At 44.1% G+C, this 24,393-nt stretch overlaps 2 protein-coding genes across 5 annotated transcripts in view; both read right to left on the bottom strand.

Moving 5' to 3' along the window:
• GPATCH8 (G-patch domain containing 8) overlaps positions 1-24,393 on the bottom strand; it is a 171,604-nt gene that overhangs the window by 23,965 nt on the left and 123,246 nt on the right. For 3 of the 4 annotated variants that reach the window (XM_063132916.1, XM_063132925.1, XM_063132934.1), the window contains 2 exons: positions 15,180-15,247; positions 355-441 (listed from right to left, as the gene is read on the bottom strand). In XM_063132916.1, the coding sequence (XP_062988986.1) occupies positions 355-441; positions 15,180-15,247 (155 nt within the window). Of the gene's footprint in view, positions 1-354; positions 442-15,179; positions 15,248-17,259; positions 17,279-24,393 lie in introns of those variants that run through there. The other variant, XM_063132943.1, reaches the window with a different exon arrangement.
• The window catches only part of FAM171A2 (family with sequence similarity 171 member A2), a 210,327-nt gene that overhangs the window by 169,644 nt on the left and 16,290 nt on the right, over positions 1-24,393 (bottom strand). The window lies entirely within an intron of this gene.

Raw genomic sequence — 24,393 nt, 5'->3', positions numbered from 1 at the left:
GTAAATACTCAAGATCTCTTAAAAGTTAATGTAATAACTAACGTATGTTAAATAAACCTGAGTGTGCAATCTTGCTTATGATTATAACTAGGTGGACCTCAAAGTGATCCTGCTAGTTCAGTATTCTCTGCAAGAATTCCAGCCATCAACAGGCCCCAGGCAGACAAGACACTTGCTAGTGGTCAATTGATGGGTCACAGTCTCTTTCCTATCCATCCCTGGTTTATACAGTCCATAGTTTATACCAGCTCAAATCAGTCCTTACAAAGATGTTTTAGATAAGGGGAGACCACCATACTGTACAAAATTCCCAGTGATCCCTCAACTATCAACAGCAAAAATTAATTTGGGTACCTTGTACTTCTGCCTCAGTTCTTCGGTATCTTCCTTCTCTACTTCCAAGACCCGCCTCCGTTCTGTAGCATCTTCAGCATAATCAAGCTAATCAACCAAACCAGATAGGAATTAGTTGGCTAAACACATGGGCATTACCCAACTAGCCAAGAAAACATCATATATAGTAAAACACATATTTGATTTATTTCAAACATTGGCTTAATTCACCTCCAAAGTGATAACTGGATGCAAAATAATTTACTAAGCTTCCCATGCTGGGGGACTCCAATGTCCCAATGTTTCAAGGAAATTAGATGCATAAAGCAGGTGTTAAGATTTTAGGAGGACCAAAGAAGATTCCCCTCGCCACCCCAGATTTGTAATTCTGAATCCCTAAAAAAGGAAGCAGTTTGCAAAGTTAACACCTACATGAAGTTTCAAAATCAGTATCATCTGACTGGAAGAGGTTCTCCACAGTTGCAGGCAGAGGCCTTTCCTAATCCTAATACCAGAGATCCTTTTAAAGGGTGATGTAAGGGAGTGAACCTGGAAGATTCTGCATGCAAAGCATATGTAACGTGGTCCTTCCATAGCAACTGGTAATACGAATACTGCCTCTGAACACTACAAGTCCCACTTCGACAGAGCTATCCCAAAGGCTATCCTCACTGAAGGTCTCTGAGTGCGATTAGGATGGCATGAAAAAGCCTCTCTGCCATTGGAGAGGAGCTCCGCAGGTGAGGGCAGTCTGTCAAGCCCAAAGACTCCCAGGTACTCTCAGAAAAAACTCTGCAGGTATAGGATCACCACCAATCGTAGGCCATGAAACAGGAATCATAGACTCATAAAATAGTAGAGTTGAAGAGGCCTATAAGGCCATTGAGTCTAACTAACCCCCTGCTCAATGCAGGAATCCACCTCAAAGCATACTTGACAAATGGCTGTCCAGCTGCCTCTAGTGTGGGAGAGCCCACAACCTCCCTAGGGAATTGGCTCCATTGTCGTACTGCTCTAACAGTCAGGAAGTTTTTCCTGATGTCCAGCTGGAATCTGGCTTCCTTTAACTTGAGCCCGTTATTCCGTGTCCTGCACTTTGGGAGGATCGAGAAGAGATCCTGGCCCTCCTCTGTGTGACAACCTTTTAAGTATTTGAAGAGTGCTATCATGTCTCCCCTCAATCTTCTCTTCTCCAGGCTACACATGCGCAATTCTTTCAATTTCTCTTCATAGAGCTTTGTTTTCAGACCCCTGATCATCCTGGTTGCCCTCCTCTGAACATGCTCCAGCTTGTCTGCATCCTTCTTGAATTGTGGAGCCCAGAACTGGACACAATACTCTAGATTAGGCCTAACCAGTGCCGAATAGAGGGGAACCAGTACACGCAATTTGGAAGCTATGCTTCTATTAATGCAGCCCAAAATAGCATTTGCTTTTTTTGCAGCCATATCATACTATTGGCTCATATTCAGCTTGTGATCTACAACAATTCCAAGATCCTTCTCGTTTGTAGTATTGCTGAGCCAAGTATCGCCAATCTTGCCTTTGGTTTCTATTTCCTAGATGTAGAACTTGGCATTTATCCCTATTAAATTTCATTCTGTTGTTTCCAGCCCAGCACTCCAGCCTATCAAGATCACTTTCAAGTTTGTTTCTGTCTTCCAGGGTATTTGCTATCCCACCCAATTTTGGGTCATCTGCAAATTTGATACGCATTCCCTGCATTCGTTATTAAGATTGTTCAAGGGAAGGCCATCCTGTGTTGCTGTTATTATTATTATTATTATTATTATTTATTTATTTATTTATTTATATAGCACCATCAATGTACATGGTGCTGTACAGAGTAAAACAGTAAATAGCAAGACTCTGCCGCATAGGCTTACAATCTAATAAAATCGTAGTAAAACAATAAGGAGGGGAAGAGAATGCAAACAGGCACAGGGTAGGGTAAGCAGGCACAGGGTAGGGTAAAACTAACAGTATAAAGTCTGCACAACATCAAGTTTTAAAAGCTTTAGGAAAAAGAAAAGTTTTTAGTTGAGCTTTAAAAGCTGCGATTGAAGTTGTAGTTCTCAAATGTTCTGGAAGAGCGTTCCAGGCGTAAGGGGCAGCAGAAGAAAATGGACGGAGCCGAGCAAGGGAAGTAGAGGCCCTTGGGCAGGCGAGAAACATGGCATCAGAGGAGCGAAGAGCACGAGCGGGGCAATAGTGTGAGATGAGAGAGGAGAGATAGGAAGGAGCTAGACAGTGAAAAGCTTTGAAGGTTAACAGGAGAAGTTTATATTGGATTCTGAAGTGAATTGGAAGCCAATGAAGAGATTTCAGAAGCGGAGTAACATGGTCAGAGCGGCGAGCCAAGAAGATGATCTTTGCGGCAGAGTGGTGAACAGAAACCAACGGACTGATGTGAGAAGAAGGAAGGCCAGAGAGAAGAAGTTGCAGTAGTCCAACCGTGAAATAACCAGTGCATGAACAAGCGTCTTGGCGGAAGAGACAGACAAAAATGATCGAATCCTGGCAATATTATACAGGAAAAATCGACAAGATTTAGCTACTGCCTCAATATGAGGAATAAAGGAGAGCGAGGAGTCAAATATAAAGCCAAGGCTACGAGCTTCCTTGACCGGAGTAAGCGTAACATCATTGACAGTAAGAGAGAATGAGAGATGAGGAGAAGGTTTAGGAGGAAAAACGAGCAATTCAGTCTTTGCCATATTGAGTTTCAAACGACGATGAAGCAGCCAAGCTGAGATATCTGAAAGACATGCCGAGATACAATCGTGAACATCAGGAGAAAGTTCCGGAGATGACAGATATAGTTGTGTATCATCGGCGTACAGATGATATTGGAGGCCATGAGATTGAATAAGCTTGCCCAAGGGCAACATGTATAAGGAAAACAACAACGGGCCAAGCACCGAGCCTTGCGGAACCCCTACTGAAATGGGAAAGGAGGAAGATGAGCTGCCATTAGCCAACACGCTGAAAGAGCGACCCGCTATATAGGAGGCAAACCAGTTATAGACAGAGCCACAAAATCCAAGGTCATGAAGGGAATCTAAGAGAAGATCATGATCAACCGTGTCAAAGGCTGCAGTTAGATCAAGGAGAATAAGAACGGAATAATGGCCTTTAGACTTGGCAGTAAGGAGATCATTGGTGATCTTAGTAAGGGCTGCTTCGGTGGAATGCAGAGGACGGAATCCAGATTGAAATGGATCCAAAGCAGAGTTATTAGAAAGAAAGTCAAGACAGCGAGAGTAGACCGCCCGCTCCAGGATCTTTGAAACAAACGGCAACAGTGAGACAGGTCGGTAGTTAGACAGAGATAGCCTATCAAGAGTAGGTTTCTTGAGAATGGGAGAGACTGTAGCATGTTTAAAAGCAGAAGGAAATGAACCAGAGGACAGAGAAAGATTAATAATATGAAGCAAGGAAGGGAGGATAGCAGGAATAAGATTAATAAAGACACGAGAAGGAATCGGATCACGAGAACAAGTGGAAGGCTTCGAAGAGCGCAGTATTGTAGACAGTTCATCTGCTGAGACCGAAGGAAACGCAGAGAAATTTGCAGGAGGAACCGACAGATGAGGAACAGGAACTGAAAGAGGAGCAGAGCTGGCCAGATCAGAGCGGATAGTTTGGATTTTAGCATTGAAAAAAGAGGCAAAGTTATTAGCAGACAGAGAGGCGGGGAGAGATGGCGGATTAGGCTTCAGAAGAGAATTGAAGGACGCAAAGAGCCGCTGAGGATGCCTAGCATTTGACTGGATCAGCGTTGAGTAGTACTGCTGTTTGGCCAATGAAATGGCAGAAGAGAAAGAGGAGAGTACAAATTTGTAATGGACAAAGTCCGCCCTGTCCCTGGTCTTACGCCAAAGGCATTCAGCTGCCCAGGAACAAGAGCGAAGGTAGCGGAGGAAAGAGGTGAGCCACGGTTGGGGTTGAGAAGGGCGAACTATCCGAGTTGTAGATGGAGCAAGATTATCAAGAGTTGAAGATAAGGAGGAATTAAAGGAGGAGACAGCTGAGTCCAAGGAGACAGCCGAAAAGACAGAAGGAAGGGAGGAGGCTAGAGACTGGGAAAAAGCCTCATAATTGATAAATTGCAAGTTGCGACAGGAGCGAGAAGCGGGACGTGAAGGAGGAGGATTATGAGTAATATTGAAAGAAACTAGGTGATGATCTGACAACGGAAAGTGAGCAGTAGAAAAGTCCAACACAGAGCAATTCCGAGTGAGAACAAGATCCAGACAGTGTCCAAGGGAATGTGTGGGTGCATCAGACCAAAGCTTAAGATCATAAGAGGAAGATAATGAGCGAAATCGTAGAGCTGCAGCATCTTGAGGGTTAAGACTTGTTTCCTATTGTCTGATGCTGAGAAGTATGTATCCTTTAGAACTGCCAAATTTCTTGTCAATGCTCTACAAATACGTGCCACAAAGTCAAAAAGCTGTATGGAAAACTATTCAACTTTTAATGGTGTGTTGGTGGAGTTTTAAATTGTATAGTGTTTTATCCTGTGTTTGTGTATAATGGCAATTTGCTAAGGCACAATAAAGAACTTCTGAATCTTCGTCCAAATCGTTAATAAAAATGTTGATCAGCACTGGGCCCAGGACTGAGCCCTGCAGTACCCCACTTGTTACCTCCCCTCAGTTTGGGAAGGTACCATTGATAAGCATTCTGAGTCAGATTCTGTAGCCAACTGTGGGTGCACCTAATAATAAAAAATAACAATAATATATTTATTTGTTACTTGCCTTTCCCTCCAGATCGAGGCGGGGTACAACACAAATGCAAACACCATAAAATACATATAATTAAAACGTTTAAAACTGATACATTATTAAAAGGTATCTTAAAATTCAACTGGGTAGGCCTGCAGGAAGAGATCAGTCTTTATAGCTTTCTTAAAATCCGGAAGACCGTTATGTTGACTAATTCCTCCCAATAGTTCATTCCATAATCTGGGAGTGGCAGAGGATGGGTAACAGTTGTCAGCTTTATTTAGCTAGTTTGTTAATCAGAATGTCATGGGGCATTTTTTCAAAAGCTTTGCTGAAGTCAAGGTATATTACGTCCACAGCATTCCCACAGTCCACAAGGGTTACCCCCATCAAAAAATGAAATCAGATTAGTCTGACAGGATTTGTTCGTGACAAATACATGCTGGCTTTTAGTAATCACTGCAGTGTTTTCAAGGTGCTTACAGACTGACTTCTTTATAACCTGCTCCAAAATTTTCCCAGGTATGGATGTCAGACTAACTGGTCTGTAGTTCCCAGGTTCCCAGATAATGGTTCTGAGAGTTCTTCTGCCAGCTCCCTTATTACTATAGGATGCAGTTCATTGGGCCCTGGAGATTTGAACTCGTTCAAAGAAATTAGGTGCTCCTTGACCAATTGTTTATCAATTTCAAACTGCAATCCTGCCCCTTCAGCTTGTACTTCACTTTTTCCAGAGGGGTCATAGACCCACTTTTGGGAGAAGACTGAGCTAAAGTAGGAATTGAGCACTTCAGCCTTTTCTTTGCCATCTGGTATCAATTTCCCATCCTCATTAAGCAGTTGAATTGTCTTAGGAAGATATATATTTGGCTACAGAATCAGACCATTTCTTTCCTCTGTCTTTTACTATTTACGTATCTGAAGAAAGACTTTTTATTGCTTTTTGCATCCTTCACTAGTCTCAGCTCATTCTCAGCTTTAGCCTTCCTGATGCCATTCCTACACTTCTGTGCCACCTGTCTGTACTCTTCTTTTGTACCCTGCCCTTCCTTCCACTTCCTATATGTATCCTTTTTGGTTTTCAGGTCATCTCTAAGCTTTTTGTAGAGCCACATTGGATTCTTCTGTTGTCTTCTATCTTTTTTCTTTGTTGGAATTGTTTGTAGTTGTGCCTTTAAAATTTCCTTTTTTAAAACTCCCATCCATCTCAGACTCCTTTTGTCATTAGGGCCACTTGCCATGGGAACTTACTTACCATAGTTCTGAGTTTATTAAAATTGGCTTTCTTAAAATCCAGAGTATGCATATGACTACACTCAGTTTTTGATTCCTTTAAAATCAAGATCTCAAGTATGACATGGTCACTTTCCACCAAAGTTCCTGCAACTGCCACTTTATCTACTAAGTCATCCCTACTGGTCAGTATCAAGTCAAGGATAGCCAATCCTTTAATTCCTTCCTCCACGTTCTGTAGGAGAAAGTTATCAGCCACACATGTCAGCAATTCTTCGAAGGGCCACTTTTGGCAGAATTTGTCTCCCAACAGATATTGGGGTAATTGAAGTCCCCCATCACTACTACATCACACTTCCTTGAAACACTGGCAATTTGTTTTTCAAAAGTTTCATCCTTGTCTTCTCCTTGATTGGACTGTCGTTAGTAGACTCCGACTATCATGTTCCTTTTATTCCTTGCCCCGTTTATTTTAATCCAGATGTTCTCAATGGGGCTCCCAGTCTCATCCGTCTGTATTTCTGGGCAGGGATAGGTATTTTTAAGTTATAGTGCAACTCCGCCTCCCTTTCTATTTCTTCTGTTCTTTTTGAACAAGTTATATCCTTCAATTCCTATATTCCCGTCATGGGAGACATCCCACTAAGTTTCAGTTATACCTATCAAGTCGTATTTGCCTTCATGTATTATGAGTTCAAGTTTGTTCTGTTTGTTTCCAATACTCTGGGCATTAGTATATAGACAATACAGTGAATACTAGAAGCCAATATGGATTTGTCAAGAACAACTCCTGTCAGACTAATCTAATCTCATTTTTTGATCAGGTAACCTTCCTTGTGGACTGTGGGGATGCTGTGGATATCATATATCTTGACTTCAGCAAAACTTTTGACAAAGTGCCCCATGATATTCTGATTAACAAACTAGCTAAAACTGCCCTAGATGGAACAACTATTAGGCGGATACATAGTTGGCTACAGAATCGGACTCAAAGAGTGCTTATCAACAATACCTTCTTAAACTGGAGGGGAGGTAACGAATGGGGTACCGCAGGGCTCAGTCCTGGGCCCAGTGCTCTTCCACATTTTTATTAATGATTTGGACGAGGAGGTACAGGGAACGCTTATCAAATTTGCAGATGACACAAAATTGGGTGGGATAGCTAATACCCTGGAAGACAGAAAGAAACTTCAAAGTGATCTTGATAGGCTGGAGTGCTGGGCTGAAAACAACAGAATGAAATTTAATAGGGATAAATGCCAAGTTCTACATCTAGGAAAAAGAAAACAAATGAACAGTTACAAGATGGGGGATACTTGGCTCAGCAATACTACAAACGAGAAGGATCTTGGAATTGTTGTAGATCACAAGCAGAATATGAGCCAACAGTGTGATGTGGCTGCAAAAAAAGCAAATGCTATTTTGGGCTGCATTAATACAAGTATAGATTCCAAATCACGTGAGGTACTAGATCCCCTCTATTCGGCCCTGGTTAGGCCTCATCTAGAGTACTGCATCCCGTTCTGGGCACCACACTTCAAGAAGGACAGGTTGCTTCCCTGTAACTGTGGTTCTTCGAGTGGTCATCTGTGCAGTCACACATATGGGCTCGGCGCCTGCGTGAAGCCCCGCTTCGGGAATCTTCCATAGCTAAAAGACATTTTGGGCAGGAAACCCTTCCCCTCCACTGCGCATGTGCAGGAGGGTTCCCGCCCAGAATCCCCAGTTCTTCTGAGACTTAAGAGCCTCGTCTGAGGATTATAGACACCTGTAGGTGTATCTGAAAAAATACTAACAGTAACATTAGTAACAAATGATGGACACCAAGTGGCGAGTATGGTGGGTGGGTTGTGTGACTGCACAGATGACCACTCAAAGAACCACAGTTACAGGTAAGCAACCTGTCCTTCTTCTTCGTGGTCTCTGTGCATCACACATATGGGCGATTAGGAAGCTTTTACTCACAGGAGGAGGGTTGGTGTCCTTAGGTGAAGACAGATGACAACACGGCTCTGCCCAAGGAGCAGTCGGACGTTGACCTGATGTCCAGTTTGTAGTGAGATACAAACGTCATTGGTCTGGCCCATGTTGCTGCCTTGCATATTTCTGGTATCGTGACACCACGATGGAAAGCAGAGGATGTGGAGACTGCTCTAGTAGAGTGCCCTCTAACTGAAGTCGGGGGTTCCAACTTTTGCAACTGGTAAGCTAGGATGATACATTGCACCAGCCACGAAGAAAGTCTCTGAGCTGATACTGGTAAGCCCTCCTTGTTTTGTCCATGGTATACAAAAAAGCATTGTGACTTGCAGAAAGAGGCAGTGCAATCCTTGTAAAAGGCTAAGGCCCTTCTGACATCTAACAAGTGCAAGGTTCTTTCCAACACAGATGAAGGTGCTGGGAAAAAAGTTGGTAAAATAATGTCTTGGTTGACATGAAAACTGGAGACAACTTTAGGAAGGAATTGAGCATCAGGACGAAGTACTACTTTATCAAGATGGAATATGAGGTAAGGTTCATCTATCCTTAACGCACATAGTTCGCTGGCATGTCTTGCTGACGTGATTGCCACCAAGAAAACCACCTTCAAAGTCAGGAGGCGCAAGTCAGTAGTTGCCAAAGGTTCAAATGGCCTATTTGAAAGTGCATGTAGGACCACTGATAGGCTCCAAGGAGGTGAAAATGTTCTTACTGGTGGATTTAGATTTAACAAACCTTTTAAGATGAAACTTTTAAACCCCTGTCAACCAACATTAATAAAAATGACAGGATGTGATTAATAGAGCAGCTTGAGGGTAAGAACCCATGTTCAGAGGCAAAAGCGGTAAATGCAGACCATTTTCTGTTATAGTTCTGCCTTCTTGACAGTTTTAGTGCTGCATCCAAAACCTCTTGGATCTTAGCTGCCACACCGATATCCTCTACTGAGGGATCAGCCTCCACGCTGTCATGTGAAGGGTGTCGATGTCTGGATGATATATCCGGCCGTGATCCTGGGATAGAAGGTCTCGTCTCATTGGTAGACGTTGGAAGTGACCCTGTGACTTGTTGAGAAGGGTTGCAAACCAGTTCTGTCTGGGCCACCAGGGGGTTAGGATTATGCAGTTCGCATTGTCGTGAATAATCTTGGCGAGGATTCTCGTTATTAGAGGGAATGGGGGAAATAGGTATAAGAGGTGACTGTTCCACCTGTGGAGGAATGCGTCTCCTAATGATTTTCCTCCTATTCCTGCTCTGCTGCAGAATTGGTGACACACCGTGTTGCTCTTTGTCGCAAACAGATCTATGTGTGGCTGTCCCCAAAGGTGAAACAGTTCCCTGATGACCTGAGGGTGAATGCACCATTTGTGGACTATCGACGAGTGCCTGCTGAGATTGTCTGCCAGTGTGTTGGAGAGACCGGCTATGTAAACTGCAGTCAGGAACAGTCGACGTCGAATGCACCATTCCCATATGTTTATGGTGAGTTTTGCTAGGGATAAAGACTTTGTGCCTCCTTGTTTGTTGACGTAAAAGACAACTGTTGTGTTGTCTGATGTCACTTGAATGTGGTGGTTGTATATCACGGCTTCGAATGCTTTGAGGGCCTTTTGGACTGCTAGGAGCTCGAGGTAGTTGATGTGCGACCTTCTCTCTTTCGCAGACCAAGTGCCCTGTACTCTTAGGGAGTCGAGATGGGCTCCCCATCCCGTCGTTGAAGCATCTGTTGTGATCGACTTTGTTGGCATTGATGGTTGGAAAGATACGTCTTTCAGTAGATTGTGCTGGCTTGTCCACCATTTTAGGGATTTGGTTACCGTCGGTGGTAAGGAAAGAACAGTGCGCTTGGCGTTCTGTAATGGGTTGAATACTCTGGTGAACCAGAGTTGCAAGCGTCGCATTTTGAGTTTTGCAAACGGTACGACCATGGTGGTTGAAGCCATCAGCCCCAGGAATCTTTGAATTGTATATGCGGTAGTGGTTTTTTGTTTAGAGAGGTCGTTTGCTAGTTTCTGGATAGTAATGGCTCTTTCGATTGGTAAGAATGCTTTGGTGGTGTGCGAATCCAAGATTGCACCTATAAATTTTATGGTTTTGGTAGGTGTGAGGGTAGACTTTTCGATATTTATTAATAGGCCTAACTCGATCATCAGGTCCCGAACATATGCTATGTGTTGCTGGAGGAGATGTTGTGAGTCCGCTACTAGAAGCCAATCGTCTATGTAAGGGTGGATTTGAATTCCCTGATTTCTTAGGTGAGCACAAACTACAGCGATGCACTTTGTGAACACTCTGGGAGCTGTTGATAAACCAAAAGGTAGGACTCAGAATTGAAAAGCTGTCTGGTTTATGGCGAAGCGTAGGTATCGCTGGCTATCCCGGTGGATGGCTATATGAAAATAAGCGTCCTTGAGGTCAATGAAAGCAAACCACGATTTCCCTGTGAGTAGTGGTAGGATCGTCGGAAGTGAGACCATACGAAACCTTTTTGGTGTTATGAAAGTGTTCACGTTGCATAGGTCTAAAATGGGTCTGATGCCTCCATCGGCTTTCGGGACAGTGAAGTATCGGGAATAGAATCCCTTCCTTATTTGATGTTCTGGTACTGATATTATTGCTCCCTTCTCCAGGAGTGAGCGGACTTCTTGCAGGAGAGGTGGCGAAGGTGTAGTTGATCTCAGGACTCCCAAGGGTGGGAAGGAATCGAATTCTACCTTGTAGACGTTCTCTATGATGGAAAGTACCCATTTGTCCGTAGTTATTTGATTCCAAGCCCTCCTCGAGGTCGAGAGACGGTCGCCGAAAGGAGTGGTTGTGGTATGGATATCGAAGTCAAAGACATCGATTTTGCGTGTAATCAGGTTTACAACGCTGGAATCTGGTTTTTGAGGGTGGAAATTGTTTCTTTCCCTGCTGAGGTTGGAATTGTTGTCTGTAAGCCTGTTTTTCAGGTTGGTATCTTGTGGTAGCGAATCCAGGTTGCTGTACCATTTTTTAGGCTTAAAGTGCTGTTGTTGATATTGGGGTGGACCTATCCCCATTTTGAGCGCTGTTATTCTCGCTTTCTGAACATTATCCATGGCCTCATCGGTTGTGGCATTGAACAAACCTGTGCCATCAAAAGGAAGGCTTTCAATACGTGACCTGGCCTCTTGAGACAAACCAGCGGATCTGAACCAGGCATGTCTTCTCAGGGCAACTGCCCCGACCATGGTTTTTGCACCACAATCGGCTTGGTGCTTAGCTGTGGCTATTTGTTGTCTGGCCATCCTGGTGGCTTCAGAATGGAAAACTCTTGCTAGTTCTCTTTGATCATCTCCAAGATTATCACACAGAGACATCATTTTTTCCCATAGGAACAACTGGTACCGGGACATTGTAGCCTGGTAGTTAGATACCTTAAGGCTTAGTGCTGCAGTAGAGTAAAATCTTCGCCCCATTAAATCGAGGCGTCTACCCTCCCTGTCTACTGGTGCTGTTTGCACTCTTTGAGATCGACCCTGTGCAGACTCTACGATAATCGAGTTCGGTTGAGGATGTGTAAAAAGAAACTCCACGTCTTTATCCAGGACTTTGTACATGTTATCTAGCCTCTTAGATGACGGTTGTAATGTTGCCGGGTCCTTCCAGGATTCTTTGACTGCCCTGGTTAAAGTTGGTAGGAAGGGTATAGCAATTGGTGTTGCTGCCTCAGTATATATTGTCTCGAAAATGGGATCAACTAACTTTTCCAACGTTTGTCGAGTTTCTATGCCCAGTGCTTGCGCCATCCTCTGAATGAGGTCTGAAAAATGGGCAAGTCCCTCAGACGGGGAGACTGAACTTTGTGCCTCCACCACGGAATCTGGCGATGGTATTGATGGAGTAGGTGAAATACCAGAGGCTGAATCTGAGCAATAGTCATCGGGTTCCTCAGGTGAGGAAGCTATTTGCACGGTTTGGATATCACCGGTTTGCTCTACTACAGAAAGTGTAGTTTGTAGACCTCGATCTGTAGGTTCGACTAACGTCATTGGAGCTGGTAGCATTTCGGTAGCTTGTCCTGGTATCGATATCGTAGCGGAAGGTGGTTGTCGACGTCGAGGGGTTGATAGTCGACTTTCTTGTCGATATCGATCATACTCCTCATGCCAGCCCCTATAATAATAGGTCGGTCTTGGTGGGAGAGAGTAGTCTGATTGCCTATCGTATTCCCTTACAGGAGATCTGGATCGGTATCGTCTGGTGTAAAAGTAACGTTCGTCCTCCCGATATTGATCATCGAGTGAACGGGCTGAATCCGGTGAGCGTCGATATTGTGGTCGACAGTCGAGCGGTGTGGGCGATCTTCAATATTCGTGTCGAGGTTGGATATTGGCAGGTAAGTTTCGTTGAGGTGAGCCTCTAACTGACCCCCTTGTAGGATATCCTGGTTCTCTACTTTGACGCGATACGCTGTCTCGAATTTCGCCCTCCGATAGCGATGGCGTCGGCATTGGAGCGGTCGCCGATATCGAAGAAGGTACGGCGATCGAAGCCGCCTCCATTATCGAAGGAGGAGTAGGGGCAGCCGCCGATGGTGCGGTTAATGTTGATGCCCGATTTTTACGGTGAATGTGGCCTTTGGCCGATTTGGCCCTCTTTTGTTTCACGATCTCCGCTGACTTTGGAGTATGTGCCTTTTTTGTTAGCTTTTTTGCTATTGAGGCAGTCAGGGTTCGCCCTGGCATTGCAGGGGCTTCCTGGTGGGGTCTGTCGGCCTGAATCCTTGGTGGCTCGACAGGAGCTGAATGCGCTACTGGCTGTTGCTGAGAAGCCATTGCAGGTTTATCAACCGACAGCTCTGCCCGCAATTTGTCTACTCTATGCAGCCTTGTAAGCTTTGAAAAGGCTTGGCAATGGGTTCAGGGGTCCACTTTGTGGCCTTCCCCCAAGCAGATAACACAAAGGTTGTGGCCGTCCGATGGAGGTAGTTTCGTACCACAGTGCGAACACTTTTTAAATGGGGCCTTGAGGCCCATGCAGTCCAGAATATAATTGAAAAAAAAGGCAAGAATGAGATAAAGTGAAGAATAAAAAAAAATTTTTTTAGGAGAAAAAGATCGAGAACAAGAAGAAAAGAGAATATATGAGGAAAAGTTGGAAGAAAAAACAAGGTAAGTCTTAGCTATAGTGTTTTTTTGAAGAGCGTTGTTCTCGACGAGGCTGTCTGCAAGACGGTCGAAGAAGAACTGGGGATTCTGGGTGGGAACCCTTCTGCACATGCGCAGTGGAGGGGGAGGGTTTCCCGTCCAAAATGTCTTTTAACTATAGAAAATTCCCGAAGCGGGGTTTTGCGCAGGCGCCGAGCCCATATGTGTGATGCACAGAGACCACGAAGAAGAAGGATGCAGACAAGCTGGAGCGTGTTCAGAGGAGGGCAACCAGGATGATCAGGGGTCTGGAAACAAAGCCCTATGATTAGAGACTGAAAGAACTGGGCATGTTTAGCCTGGAGAAGAGAAGACTGAGGGGAGACATGATAGCACTCTTCAAATACTTAAAGGGTTGTCACACAAAGGAGGGCCAGGATCCCTTCTCGACCCTCCCAAGAGTGTAGGACACAGAATAACGGGCTCAAGTTACAGGAAGCCAGATTCTGCTGGACATCAGGAAAAACTTCCTGACTGTAGAGCAGTACGACAATGGATCCAATTACCTAGGAAGGTTGTAGGCTTTCCCACACCAGAGGCATTCAAGAGGCAGCTGAACAACCAACTGTCAGGTATGCTTTGAGGTGGATTCCTGCATTGAGCAGGGGGTTGGACTCGATGGCCTTATAGGCCCCTTCCAACTCTAATATTTTATGATACTATACATTCTTCAGACATGATTTAAACACATGAAATCTTTAGTTCTGGTAGTGGCTAGTTTTGGCAAGTTTGCTCATAGTATCTGAGCATACTTTCCAATGGCAACAATGAGGTGCAATTTCGCTCTTTTTAGAGAAGGAGTAGGAAGATCTCAGGTCTGCAAGATCTATTTTGCTTTATTATTAGAATCCTGAGATTTGCCAGCCCGTGGTTGGTGCAAAATACCTACACTTATAATTAAAGAATTCTGAACCTAGGAATTTGTTCTGAGTACCAGAACTGATCAGAGCTCACAGTTCTTCCACACACAAATCTACTTGGATTATTCCAAGTTTTCTTCATTTCAACAGTATAATTTGTGAAAGTGGGACAGGAGGAAAGTAACTTTATTACTACTATTGCCAAACAATTCCAAGTGAGAAATCCTTGATCTCTACTACAAATCCCCCAGAGATCTACCAGTAGATCCAGATCTATCTTCTGTGTACTCCTATTTTAGAGCACAAGAATAGCAGCAGGCTCAACTCATTTGCGTCTTAATGTGCAATTAAAATGGTTAAATGGAGCCCTAGTGTACATACTAGGCCCTTCCGCTCCTCTCATCACAGATACTGCAGCAGCAGTTGCGCTGCTTCCATGGTAGCTGCTGGCATGAGAATTGGAAAAGTGAGTGCTCTTCTCCTCCTCTCCTCCTGGCTACCATGGCAGCAGTGGCACTGGCAGGGCAGCAGCTGCAGTAGGAGAGCTCAGTTCATGTCTTCTTCATGCACTACTGGTGCTGCTGCAGCAGTGATGCTCCCTTGTCCTCCTCCCATCCTGGCACCTGGACTGGTTGGAAGTGCCCTGAAGCGATTTGGATCAATCTAAATCAGAATTTGGATCTGAAGTGGTGCACAGCCCTAAAAATAATAATAGTAATAGCAATTAGGGGGGGGGGGAAACAACACTTTCCATGAGGGGCTGCTACTGCTTACTGGGTAAATCATCTTTATAGCTATAATGTACATACATGTACAAATGTTTAACCCTGCTTTGCTCAAAGAATACATCACAGAAAGGGTCTACTTACCTCCATCTCCATCCGTCCCATACCCATGACATCATACTTGACCACGATAGGGATGGGATCCGTCCTACCTGCAAGGCAAGCAGACCGGTCAGGTGGATGGGTATGGCGAATGACCAGTTTCTGATGAGTCGCTTTGTACACATTGGATTTGGGTTGGTTAGAGATCTTGTCTTTGGAGTGCAGAGACCAGAAAGCTACAGAGAACCAAACACAAGCCATTCTCACAGCTTACAACCACAAGCAGGCACATCTTGGGTGCCAAACTTGCCCTAGTTTTATTATTTGCTGCCTGCAGCTCTCAGCCCAGATATTTGAGTGACTTAATATTGAAATTAAACACCTCAAAAGATAAAAGAATCTTAGGGATAGGGAAGATATAGTCTCTTAGATAATAAAAGTCAGATTCAAGAGGTAAACAGAATTCTAGACATTCTTGAACCATCTTGGTTGAAGATCAGAAATACTACATTCATGAAAACTGCAAACATGAATGCCCAAACAAGACCCAACTTGCCTGCTCTTATTTCAGAAGACTGAACTTAAAATTCTTCCCTCTGCAAGCTTAGACATGTAGACTTTGCCAGCCCCAAAATTGTCCTCTTGGATCCTCCCACTCTGGCAGTCCTACCCTTTGTTTGTAAGCTGTGAAAAGGACTAGTTGCGAAGAAAACTGACTTTGAAACTAATCAAACTATGCTGAAAATTCTGTATGTATTTTTAATTCACTCATAACCAGCCAAACAAAGCAAAATGGGGCAGACGAGCACTTCGACTATCACAGCCTTTGGGGAGGTGTTTATTTCTACATCACAACATGCGCTGTGAGTTGTGATGTAAGGTCACTGGAAAAAAGGAGTTACTTACCTTATCTGGTGCATACCTTGAGTGAAAAAACAGAATGTTTATTTCCCTTATTATTGGTCTTCGGGGGATTGGTGCCAACAATATTTTTCTCTTTGTTATACACACAAATGCACATATATTATACCCTTGGGCCAAAAGATGTCCATGCCTGAATTACACCAAAATAAGGGGACTGGATTTTTAAAATTAGTCTATGTGGCACAAGAGGCATTGATTGCTTTAGAGAACCCACGTCTCAAAACCTTAATTATCAACACCTTTCAACCATGTCTCACCTTTGTCAAAGGACTCAAATGGTCTTGTCTTTGCTCCTTATGCATGAAATGGGAATTGTGACCTTCCTCGCAAGATTATTGTGACGGTTTTTAAAAGCCTTGGAAGAACTCTTTGTACTTCAAGTGCCATCATAATGGAGACAAACTATTCCCAGACTCTCACAGGCATATAATTAACTTGGGAATAAATTTCAACATGGTTCCACATCAAACAAATATCTTACACAGCACCTTTTAAAAAATATTTAGAATTTAGAAATTTGGGCTGAGAGGTTTAAATCCAGAAACAATGACCATCTGCCCAATAGCATTTTTCTTCTAATGCATCTTTTATATGGGTATGTATACACATTTTCAGTAACAGGGGAGGGGATTTTATGCCCAATGGTATTAAGAAGCAGTGACTGCAATTTTGAGCAAAAGGACCAGATTCATGATCACAAATTACAAATAATATATTCCCCCCTCACACACACAAAAGTTTGATTTGGTTTATTCAGGAGTTGTGATTGTAGTGTCCAAGTTTGTGATCATGGTAGACTCTTTCACAATAAGAAGAACACATCAGTGCTTTTGCTTTCAAAAGCAGTCAAGATTTTTCAGTTAGCTATACAATTGCCATAGCAACTGCTTACACCCACTACATGTTGGGGGAAGGGAAGAGGAAGGAAATCAAGGTTGGACAATATTAGAAATTTGATATTTGAAGTGATTCTCCACAAATTTTTGGCAGCTCTAACACAAACATCCCTTCTGAGCATTAAATCCTCAATAAACAAGGATCAGACAAGGAAGAGTGCATGAAGAAATGGAAAGGAAAATAGGGAAATGAAAAGATCAAGCAGAAAAGATGAAAGCTACAACAGAGAAAGTAAGCCTAACATATTTGGTGCTCTGATGACAAAAAAAGAAGTAAATTCAGTCTGAAAATTAAAAATTACCACTAATTTTACCATCACCACAACAAGTCCCGGATCATTATGCTGTAAAAAAGAAATACCATTTGTTAGGCAGAAAACCGTCTGGGGCAGAAAACAGGCCCTATGCAGTAGGCAGACAGGGGGGGAGGGGGAGTAATGAACATGGCACCCTAAGACTTCCGCCTACCCTACCCATCTTCTGGAAATACTGAACAAGTAGTAATTCTAATTCATTTTCACATTTTTTGAGAATATGACAATGAAAAGCTATTGTCTAGATTATTTAAAGATGGCACTTGCAAATTTGAGAAGAAAAATTGATGAAGGAGGATAGGTTGTGAGCTGTAGGGCTGAAACTACACTAAGGAAGAAGGAACAGGGCCTCATATGCAGCATTTCCCAGTTCTGGTAACAGAATCTCACTGAGGTAGTAAACCACTTCCAAATGCAGGTGAGGGGCAAAAATGATATAACCCTCCCCCACAAAAATAAAGATTCCCACAGAAAAGATACTAGCAAGTCAGCGAGAAGATTCCTGACATGCTAGTTTTCTATGGGTGTAATTTTTTTTTGTGTAAGGAGAGAAGCATATTTTTGTATATGGAAAGAAGTCATATGAGCCCCCAACTGCAGCAGAAGTGATACAGTGTCAACACAAATTTATACCTCAGTAAGAACTAGGCTTAAGGGCTAAATGAGATGCAGAAGATTCAATCTTCAGATGTTTTTCATTGTATTCTTTTCTTTTTAAAGCAGCCATGGGACTGAGTGGTAAATCATAGGAATATGAAACTGGACATTTCTCACTAAACCCATTCCCCATGCCAATGTTTTAATCTATTGTATATTTTCCTAAGCAGGGCAGACAATAACCAAGTGGATAGGTCGGCCTCTCTGTCTCTCTGTCTCTCTCAACAGCTAATGGAGGAAGGCTTACATGACAGCTTGAGAATCTGGGCAGTCTCTAAAAATCAGAACATGTTTCTAATACTCAGTGTCACCAAGTGAAAACAAGGCTAATAATAGCATTTTGATGTAAGTGTACATGTACGAAACCTCCTCTCAACAAATCCATCATGAAACCTCTGTATCCTCTGTGCTCCATTCACCCAAAGAGTCAGGTTTTTCTTTCTTAATCCAAACCTCAAATATTAGTTCAAAAGCTGCTGACTCTGCAAACCAGTTTCCAAGTTGCTGTGTTAACATGTGAAGCCTGTTCCAGAAACAAAGATGGCACCTCCTGCTGGTCGGTTTCTCTCTCCCTTACCTGCCACTATTAAAAACAAAAAGACCATCCCTTCCAGAAGCAAAGATGGTGCAATATAAATAACATGGAGAAGGAGGCGGCGGTGGCAAAATAATGCATAAGGGCAAATGCAGCCTCGAAGAGGTGAGGCAAAAGGTCTTGTGGCTGCCATGGAAACCCTCCAGGCCCTCTTCCCCTCTCCAGCTACACCCCAGTGAATGTAAGGGGGGAATATAGTTTACTAGTAAATAGAACACCGTCAGCTCTGCTTCAGCAAAAGAAAGAAATGATAATAATGCCCACTGGAATGTATATTTTTAATTGTTGCAAACCGCCCAGAGAGCTTTGGCTGTGGGGCGGTATATAAATGTAATAAAATAAATAAATAAAATTAATATACCTAGCCCTCCCCCATGCCCCTAATCTTACTATCCTTCTATCTTTAAACCCCCCCTTCAAGAAATTCCTTCCAAGAAATTCCTGACATGTGTGGGTGATAACTTTCTCCTACAGAAAGTGGTGGAAGGAACTAGAGGATCGGCAATCCTTGACTTGATATTGACCAATAGGGATGACTTAGTGGATAAAGTGGCAGTTACGGGAACTCTAGGGGAAAGTGACCACGTCATACTTGAATTCTTGATTATGAAGGAGACAAAAGTTGAGTGTAGCCATACACGTACTCTGGATTTTAGGAAAGCTGATTTAATAAACTCAGAACCATGATAAGTAAGGTCCCATGGCAACTGAGCCTAATGAGAAAAGGAGTGCAAGATGGGTAGGAGTACTTTAAAAAGGAAGTTTTAAAGGCACTATTACAAAACAATTCCAACAAGGAAAAAAACACACAGAAGACAACAGAAGAAACCAATGTAGCTCCACAAAAAGCTTAGAGATGACCTGAAAACAAAAAAGGATACATATAGGAAGTGCAAGGAAGGCCAGGCTACAAAAGAAGAGTACAGACAGGTGGCACAGAAGTGCCAAAATGGCGTCAGGAAGGCTAAAGTTGAGAATCAGCTGAGATTAGCGAGAGGTGCTAAAAGCAATAAAAAAGCTTTCTTCAGAGACGTGAGTAGTAAAAGACAGGGGAAAGAAATGGTGGTTCAACTGCTTAATGAGGATGGCAAATTGATAACAGATGAAAAAGAAAAGGCTGAAGTGCTCAATTCTGACTTTGGCTCAGCCTTCTCCCGAAAGCGGGTCTATGACCCCCCTGGAGAAAGTGAAGCACAAGTTGAGGGGGCAAGATTGCAGTTTGATATTGATAAACAAATGGTCAAGGAACACCTAATTTCTTTGAATGAGTTCAAATCTCCAGGGCCCGATGAACTGCATCCTAGAGTAATGAAGGAGCTAGCGGAAGAAGGTGCCGGATGACTGGAGGAGGGCTAACATTGTCCCTATCTTCAAAAAGGAGGAACCTGGGAAGTACAGACCAGTCAGTCTGACATCCATCCCTAGGAAAATTCTGGAGCAGATTATAAAGAAGTCAATCTGTAAGCACCTTGAAAATAATGCAGTGATTATTAGACGCCAACATGGATTTGTCAGGAACAAATCCTTCCAAACTAATTTGATCTCATGTTTTTATCAGGTAACCTCCTTTGTGGACTGTGGGAATGCTATGGGCATCATATATCTTGACTTCAGCAAAGCTTTTGCCAAAGTGCACCATGATATTCTGATTAACAAACTAGCTAAAAGTGGGCTAGATGAAACAACTATTAGGTGGATTCATAGTTGGCTACAGAATCAGACTCAAAGAGTGCTTATCAACGGAACCTTCTCAAACTGGGGGGAGGTAAAGACAGGTTGCTTACCTGTAACTGTAGTTCTTCGAGTGGTCATCTATGCAGTCACACATATGGGCTCTGCGCCTGCGCAGGGCCAGCTTCGGAAACTTCTCAAGCTGAAAATCTTTTAGGCGGGAACCCCTCCCCCACCGTCCACTGAGCATGCTCAGGGGTTCCCGCCTAATCCCCTCAGTTCCTGAAACCGCTACAGTTACAGGTAAGCAACCTGTCTTTCTTCTTCGTGGTCTCTGTGCATCACACATATGGGCGATTAACAAGCTGACTTACCAGAGGTGGGTGGTGTCAGTTGGTATATGAGTAGTCATAGGATTGCCGATAAGATGGCACGCCCAAAGGCACAGTCTCTGCGCGCCCTGATGTCCAGGCGGTAGTGACTGGCAAAAGTCAAAGGTGTTGACCAGGTAGCTGCTTTGCAGAGGTCTGGTAGAGCGATCCCTTTTTCAAAAGCCGTAGAAGTGGCCACTCCTCTGGTGGAGTGAGAGCGCACTTTCCCCTCCAACGGGAGGCCAGCGAGTTCATAGGTTAATTTGATAGTCTGAACAACCCAAGCAGATATTCTCTGCGGAGATGCTTGGAGTCCCTTTTGTTTGCTCCCATAACAAACAAAAAGTCTTTGGGATCTCCGGAGAGTTGCTGTTCTGGACTGGTAGAAAGCGAGAGCACGTCTCACATCCAGGGTGTGTAATGTTGCCTCAAGGGGGGATGTCGGCGACGGAAAAAAACTTGGCAGAGTAATATCCTGTCCAAGGTGAAAAGAAGACACAACCTTTGGAAGAAAGGCTGGGTCTGGTCTAAGGACCACTTTGCCAGCATGAAACACCGTATAGGGTGCGTTCATACGGAGTGCCGCTAACTCTAATGCACGTCTAGCAGACGTGATGGCAACGAGGAATGCCACCTTGAAAGTTTGCAATCGCAAGTCCGATTTTGCTAATGGCTCAAAGGGCTTGGCAGACAGTGCCCTGAGCACCACGGAAAGGCTCCATTGAGGAACAAAGGAACGAACTGGTGGGATGGTATTCTTCATACCTTTCATGAAACGTTTGGTTAAAGGGTGGGTGAAGACTGAACATCCCTGAACCCAATGGTGAGAGGCAGAAATAGCTGCCAAATAAACTCTAAGTGACGAGAACTTGAGTCCTTTTTTAAATAAAGAAAAAAGAAAAGAAAGCACAATGGGTAAAGGTGCTGTAAATGGGTTTTCATTTCTGCTGAAGGCAAAAGCAGAAAAAACTTCCCACTTTTTAGCGTATGATTTTCTGGTGGCTGGTTTTCTGGCTGCCTGAATAATGTCCCATACATCAGCAGGCAGGGATAGATTATCTATCGTTGCCTGATTCTCCACGCTTTCAGGCTCAGGGACTGGACATCTGGGTGGAGAATGAGTCCTTTCTCCTTGGAGATTAAGTTGTGACATTGGGGCAGTTTGATAAACTCCGCTGAGGACAGTTTGAGTAGCGGAGTGAACCACGGCTGCCTTGGCCACCAAGATGCTACTAATATAGCATTGGCGTTGTCTGTGCGCAACTTCAGGATCACCTTGGATAGGAGTGGTATGGGGGGGAACAGGTACAGCAGCTGTCCTGTCCACGTCCTCTCGAAGGCGTCTCCTAGGGATCCTGTCCCGTGCCCCACCCATGTGCAGAATTGGTTGCAGATGGTGTTCTCCGGTGACACGAATAAATCTATTGCAGGCTGTCCCCATGCCTGAAAGATCAGTTCGAGAACAGAGTCTTTCATCTGCCACTCATGCGTGTCCACGAAGGTGCAGCTGAGGTTGTCTGCCAGGATATTGTCCTGGCCTGCGATATGAATGGCCGATAAGGTCATGTCGTGGGCGATAGCCCAGTGCCAAATGTCCAACGGTAGGGTAATCAGGTCCATAGACGGTGTTCCACCCTGTTTGTTTATATGCCAAACAGCAGCCATGTTGTCTGTATGGATTTGGATTACATGTCCTGACAAGGACTGCTGAAAGGCATACAGTGCCTTTTGGATGGCCATCAGTTTTAGGACATTTATATGCCTTTTCCTGTCAGAAAGGCTCCAACGCTCCTAAATTGTAAGATCTCCGCAGTGGGCTCCCCAGCCCAGAAGGGACGCATCTGTCATCAGATGTTGAGATGGCAGTGGAGGTCTGAAGTCCAAGCCCTGCATAATGTTGGACAGATCTGTCCACCAAAGAAGAGTGTCCTTTACTTTGGTAGGGGGCAACAATTTCACTCGATGAGTGTCCATTGTATTGTCGTACTCCCGCAGAAGCCACAATTGTAGAGGTCTCATGTGTAAGCGTGTCCAAGGGACAACGCTGACAGTTGCCGCCATGAGACCTAGTAATCTTTGCACCTGGAAGGCAGATATGGTCTTGGAGTGAAAAAATTTGAGTGCAAGTCGAATTAATGTTGCAGCTCTATCCTCCGGAAGGAAGGCCCTGGAGAAGTTTGAGTCCAGAATTGCTCCAAGAAATTTAATTTTTTGAGTTGGTTGAAAATTTGATTTTTCTTTGATGATGCAAAGGCCTAATTCGTTAAGGAGGTTGATGGTAAGGTGGGTGTTACGGGTGGCTTCCTGCCCCGTACTAGCCACTATCAACCAATCGTCCAAGTAGGGGTAAATCTTTACCCCTCGAGTTCTCAGAAAGGCGCAAACTGGTGCCATACACTTATTGAAGACTCGGGGAGCAGTAGAAAGACCAAACGGAAGCACTTTAAATTGGAAAATGTCTTCCCCTACTATGAACCGGAGGAATTGGCGATGATCAGGGTAAACTGAGACATGAAAGTAAGCATCTTTGAGGTCAATGGAAGTAAACCAGTCCCCTTGGGAGAGGAAAGGTAAGATGCTTGCTAAGAAGTTCATCCAGAATTTTTTAGGATTGATGAACTTGTTCAGGTCTCTAAGGTCCAAAATAGGTCTTAGCCCCCCATCCCGTTTAGGAACTGTAAAGTAGCAGGAGTAGAACCCGCACATTAGGGCATGAGTTGGTAATCGCTCTAGGGCGCCCTTCTCCAAAAGAGACTTGGTCTCTTGCAATAGAGCATCTGTAGGTGGAGAGAACCTTGCGGTTCCTAGGGGAGGGAGGGTGGTAAACTCAATTTTGTAGCCCCGAGAAATGATCATAGAATCATAGAATAGCAGAGGCCATCGAGTCCAACCCCCTGCTCAATGAAGGAATCCACCCTAAAGCATCCCTGACAGATGCTTGTCCAGCTGCCTCTTGAAGGCCTCTAGTGTGGGAGAGCCCACAACCTCCCTAGGTAGCTGATTCCACCGTCGCACTGCTCTAACAGTCAGGAAGTTTTTCCTGATGTCCAGCCGGAATCTGGCTTCCTTTAACTTGAGCCCGTTATTCCGTGTCCTGCACTCTGGGAGGATCGAGAAGAGATCCTGGCCCTCCTCTGTGTGACAACCTTTTAATTATTATTATTATTATTATTATTATTTATTTATATAGCACCATCAATGTACATGGTGCTGTACAGATAACACAGTAAATAGCAAGACCCTGCCACATAGGCTTACAATCTAATAAGTTGTAGTAAACAATAAAGAGGGAAGGAGAATGCAAACAGGCACAGGGAAGTGTAAACAGGCACAGGGTAGGGCAAAACCAACAGTGTAAAGTCAGAACAAACTCAATATTTGAAGGCTATAGGGAAAAGAAAAGTTTTGAGCTGAGTCTTAAAAGCAGTGATTGAGTTTGTAGTTCTCAAGTGTTCTGGAAGAGCGTTCCAGGCGTAAGGGGCAGCAGAAGAAAAAGGACGAAGCCGAGTAAGGGAAGTGGAGGTCCTTGGGCAGGCGAGAAGCATGGCATCAGAGGAGCGGAGAGCCCGAGTGGGGCGATAGTGTGAGATGAGAGAGGAGAGATAGGCAGGAGCTAGGCAGTGAAGAGCTTTGAAGGTCAGTAGGAGAAGTTTATATTGGATTCTGAAGTGAATTGGAAGCCAATGAAGAGATTTCAGAAGTGGAGTGACATGGTCAGAGCGGCGGGCCAAGAAGATGATCTTAGCGGCAGAGTGGTGGACAGAGACCAGCGGACTGATGTGAGACGAAGGAAGGCCAGAGAGAAGAAGGTTGCAGTAGTCCAACCGA

The sequence above is a fragment of the Elgaria multicarinata genome, chromosome 1 (assembly GCF_023053635.1).
Source record: "Elgaria multicarinata webbii isolate HBS135686 ecotype San Diego chromosome 1, rElgMul1.1.pri, whole genome shotgun sequence".
In the NCBI taxonomy this organism is placed as follows: Eukaryota; Metazoa; Chordata; class Lepidosauria; order Squamata; family Anguidae; genus Elgaria; species Elgaria multicarinata.
The sequence above is the reverse complement of the archived record's forward strand: the minus strand, read 5'-3'. Positions and strand labels throughout refer to the sequence as shown.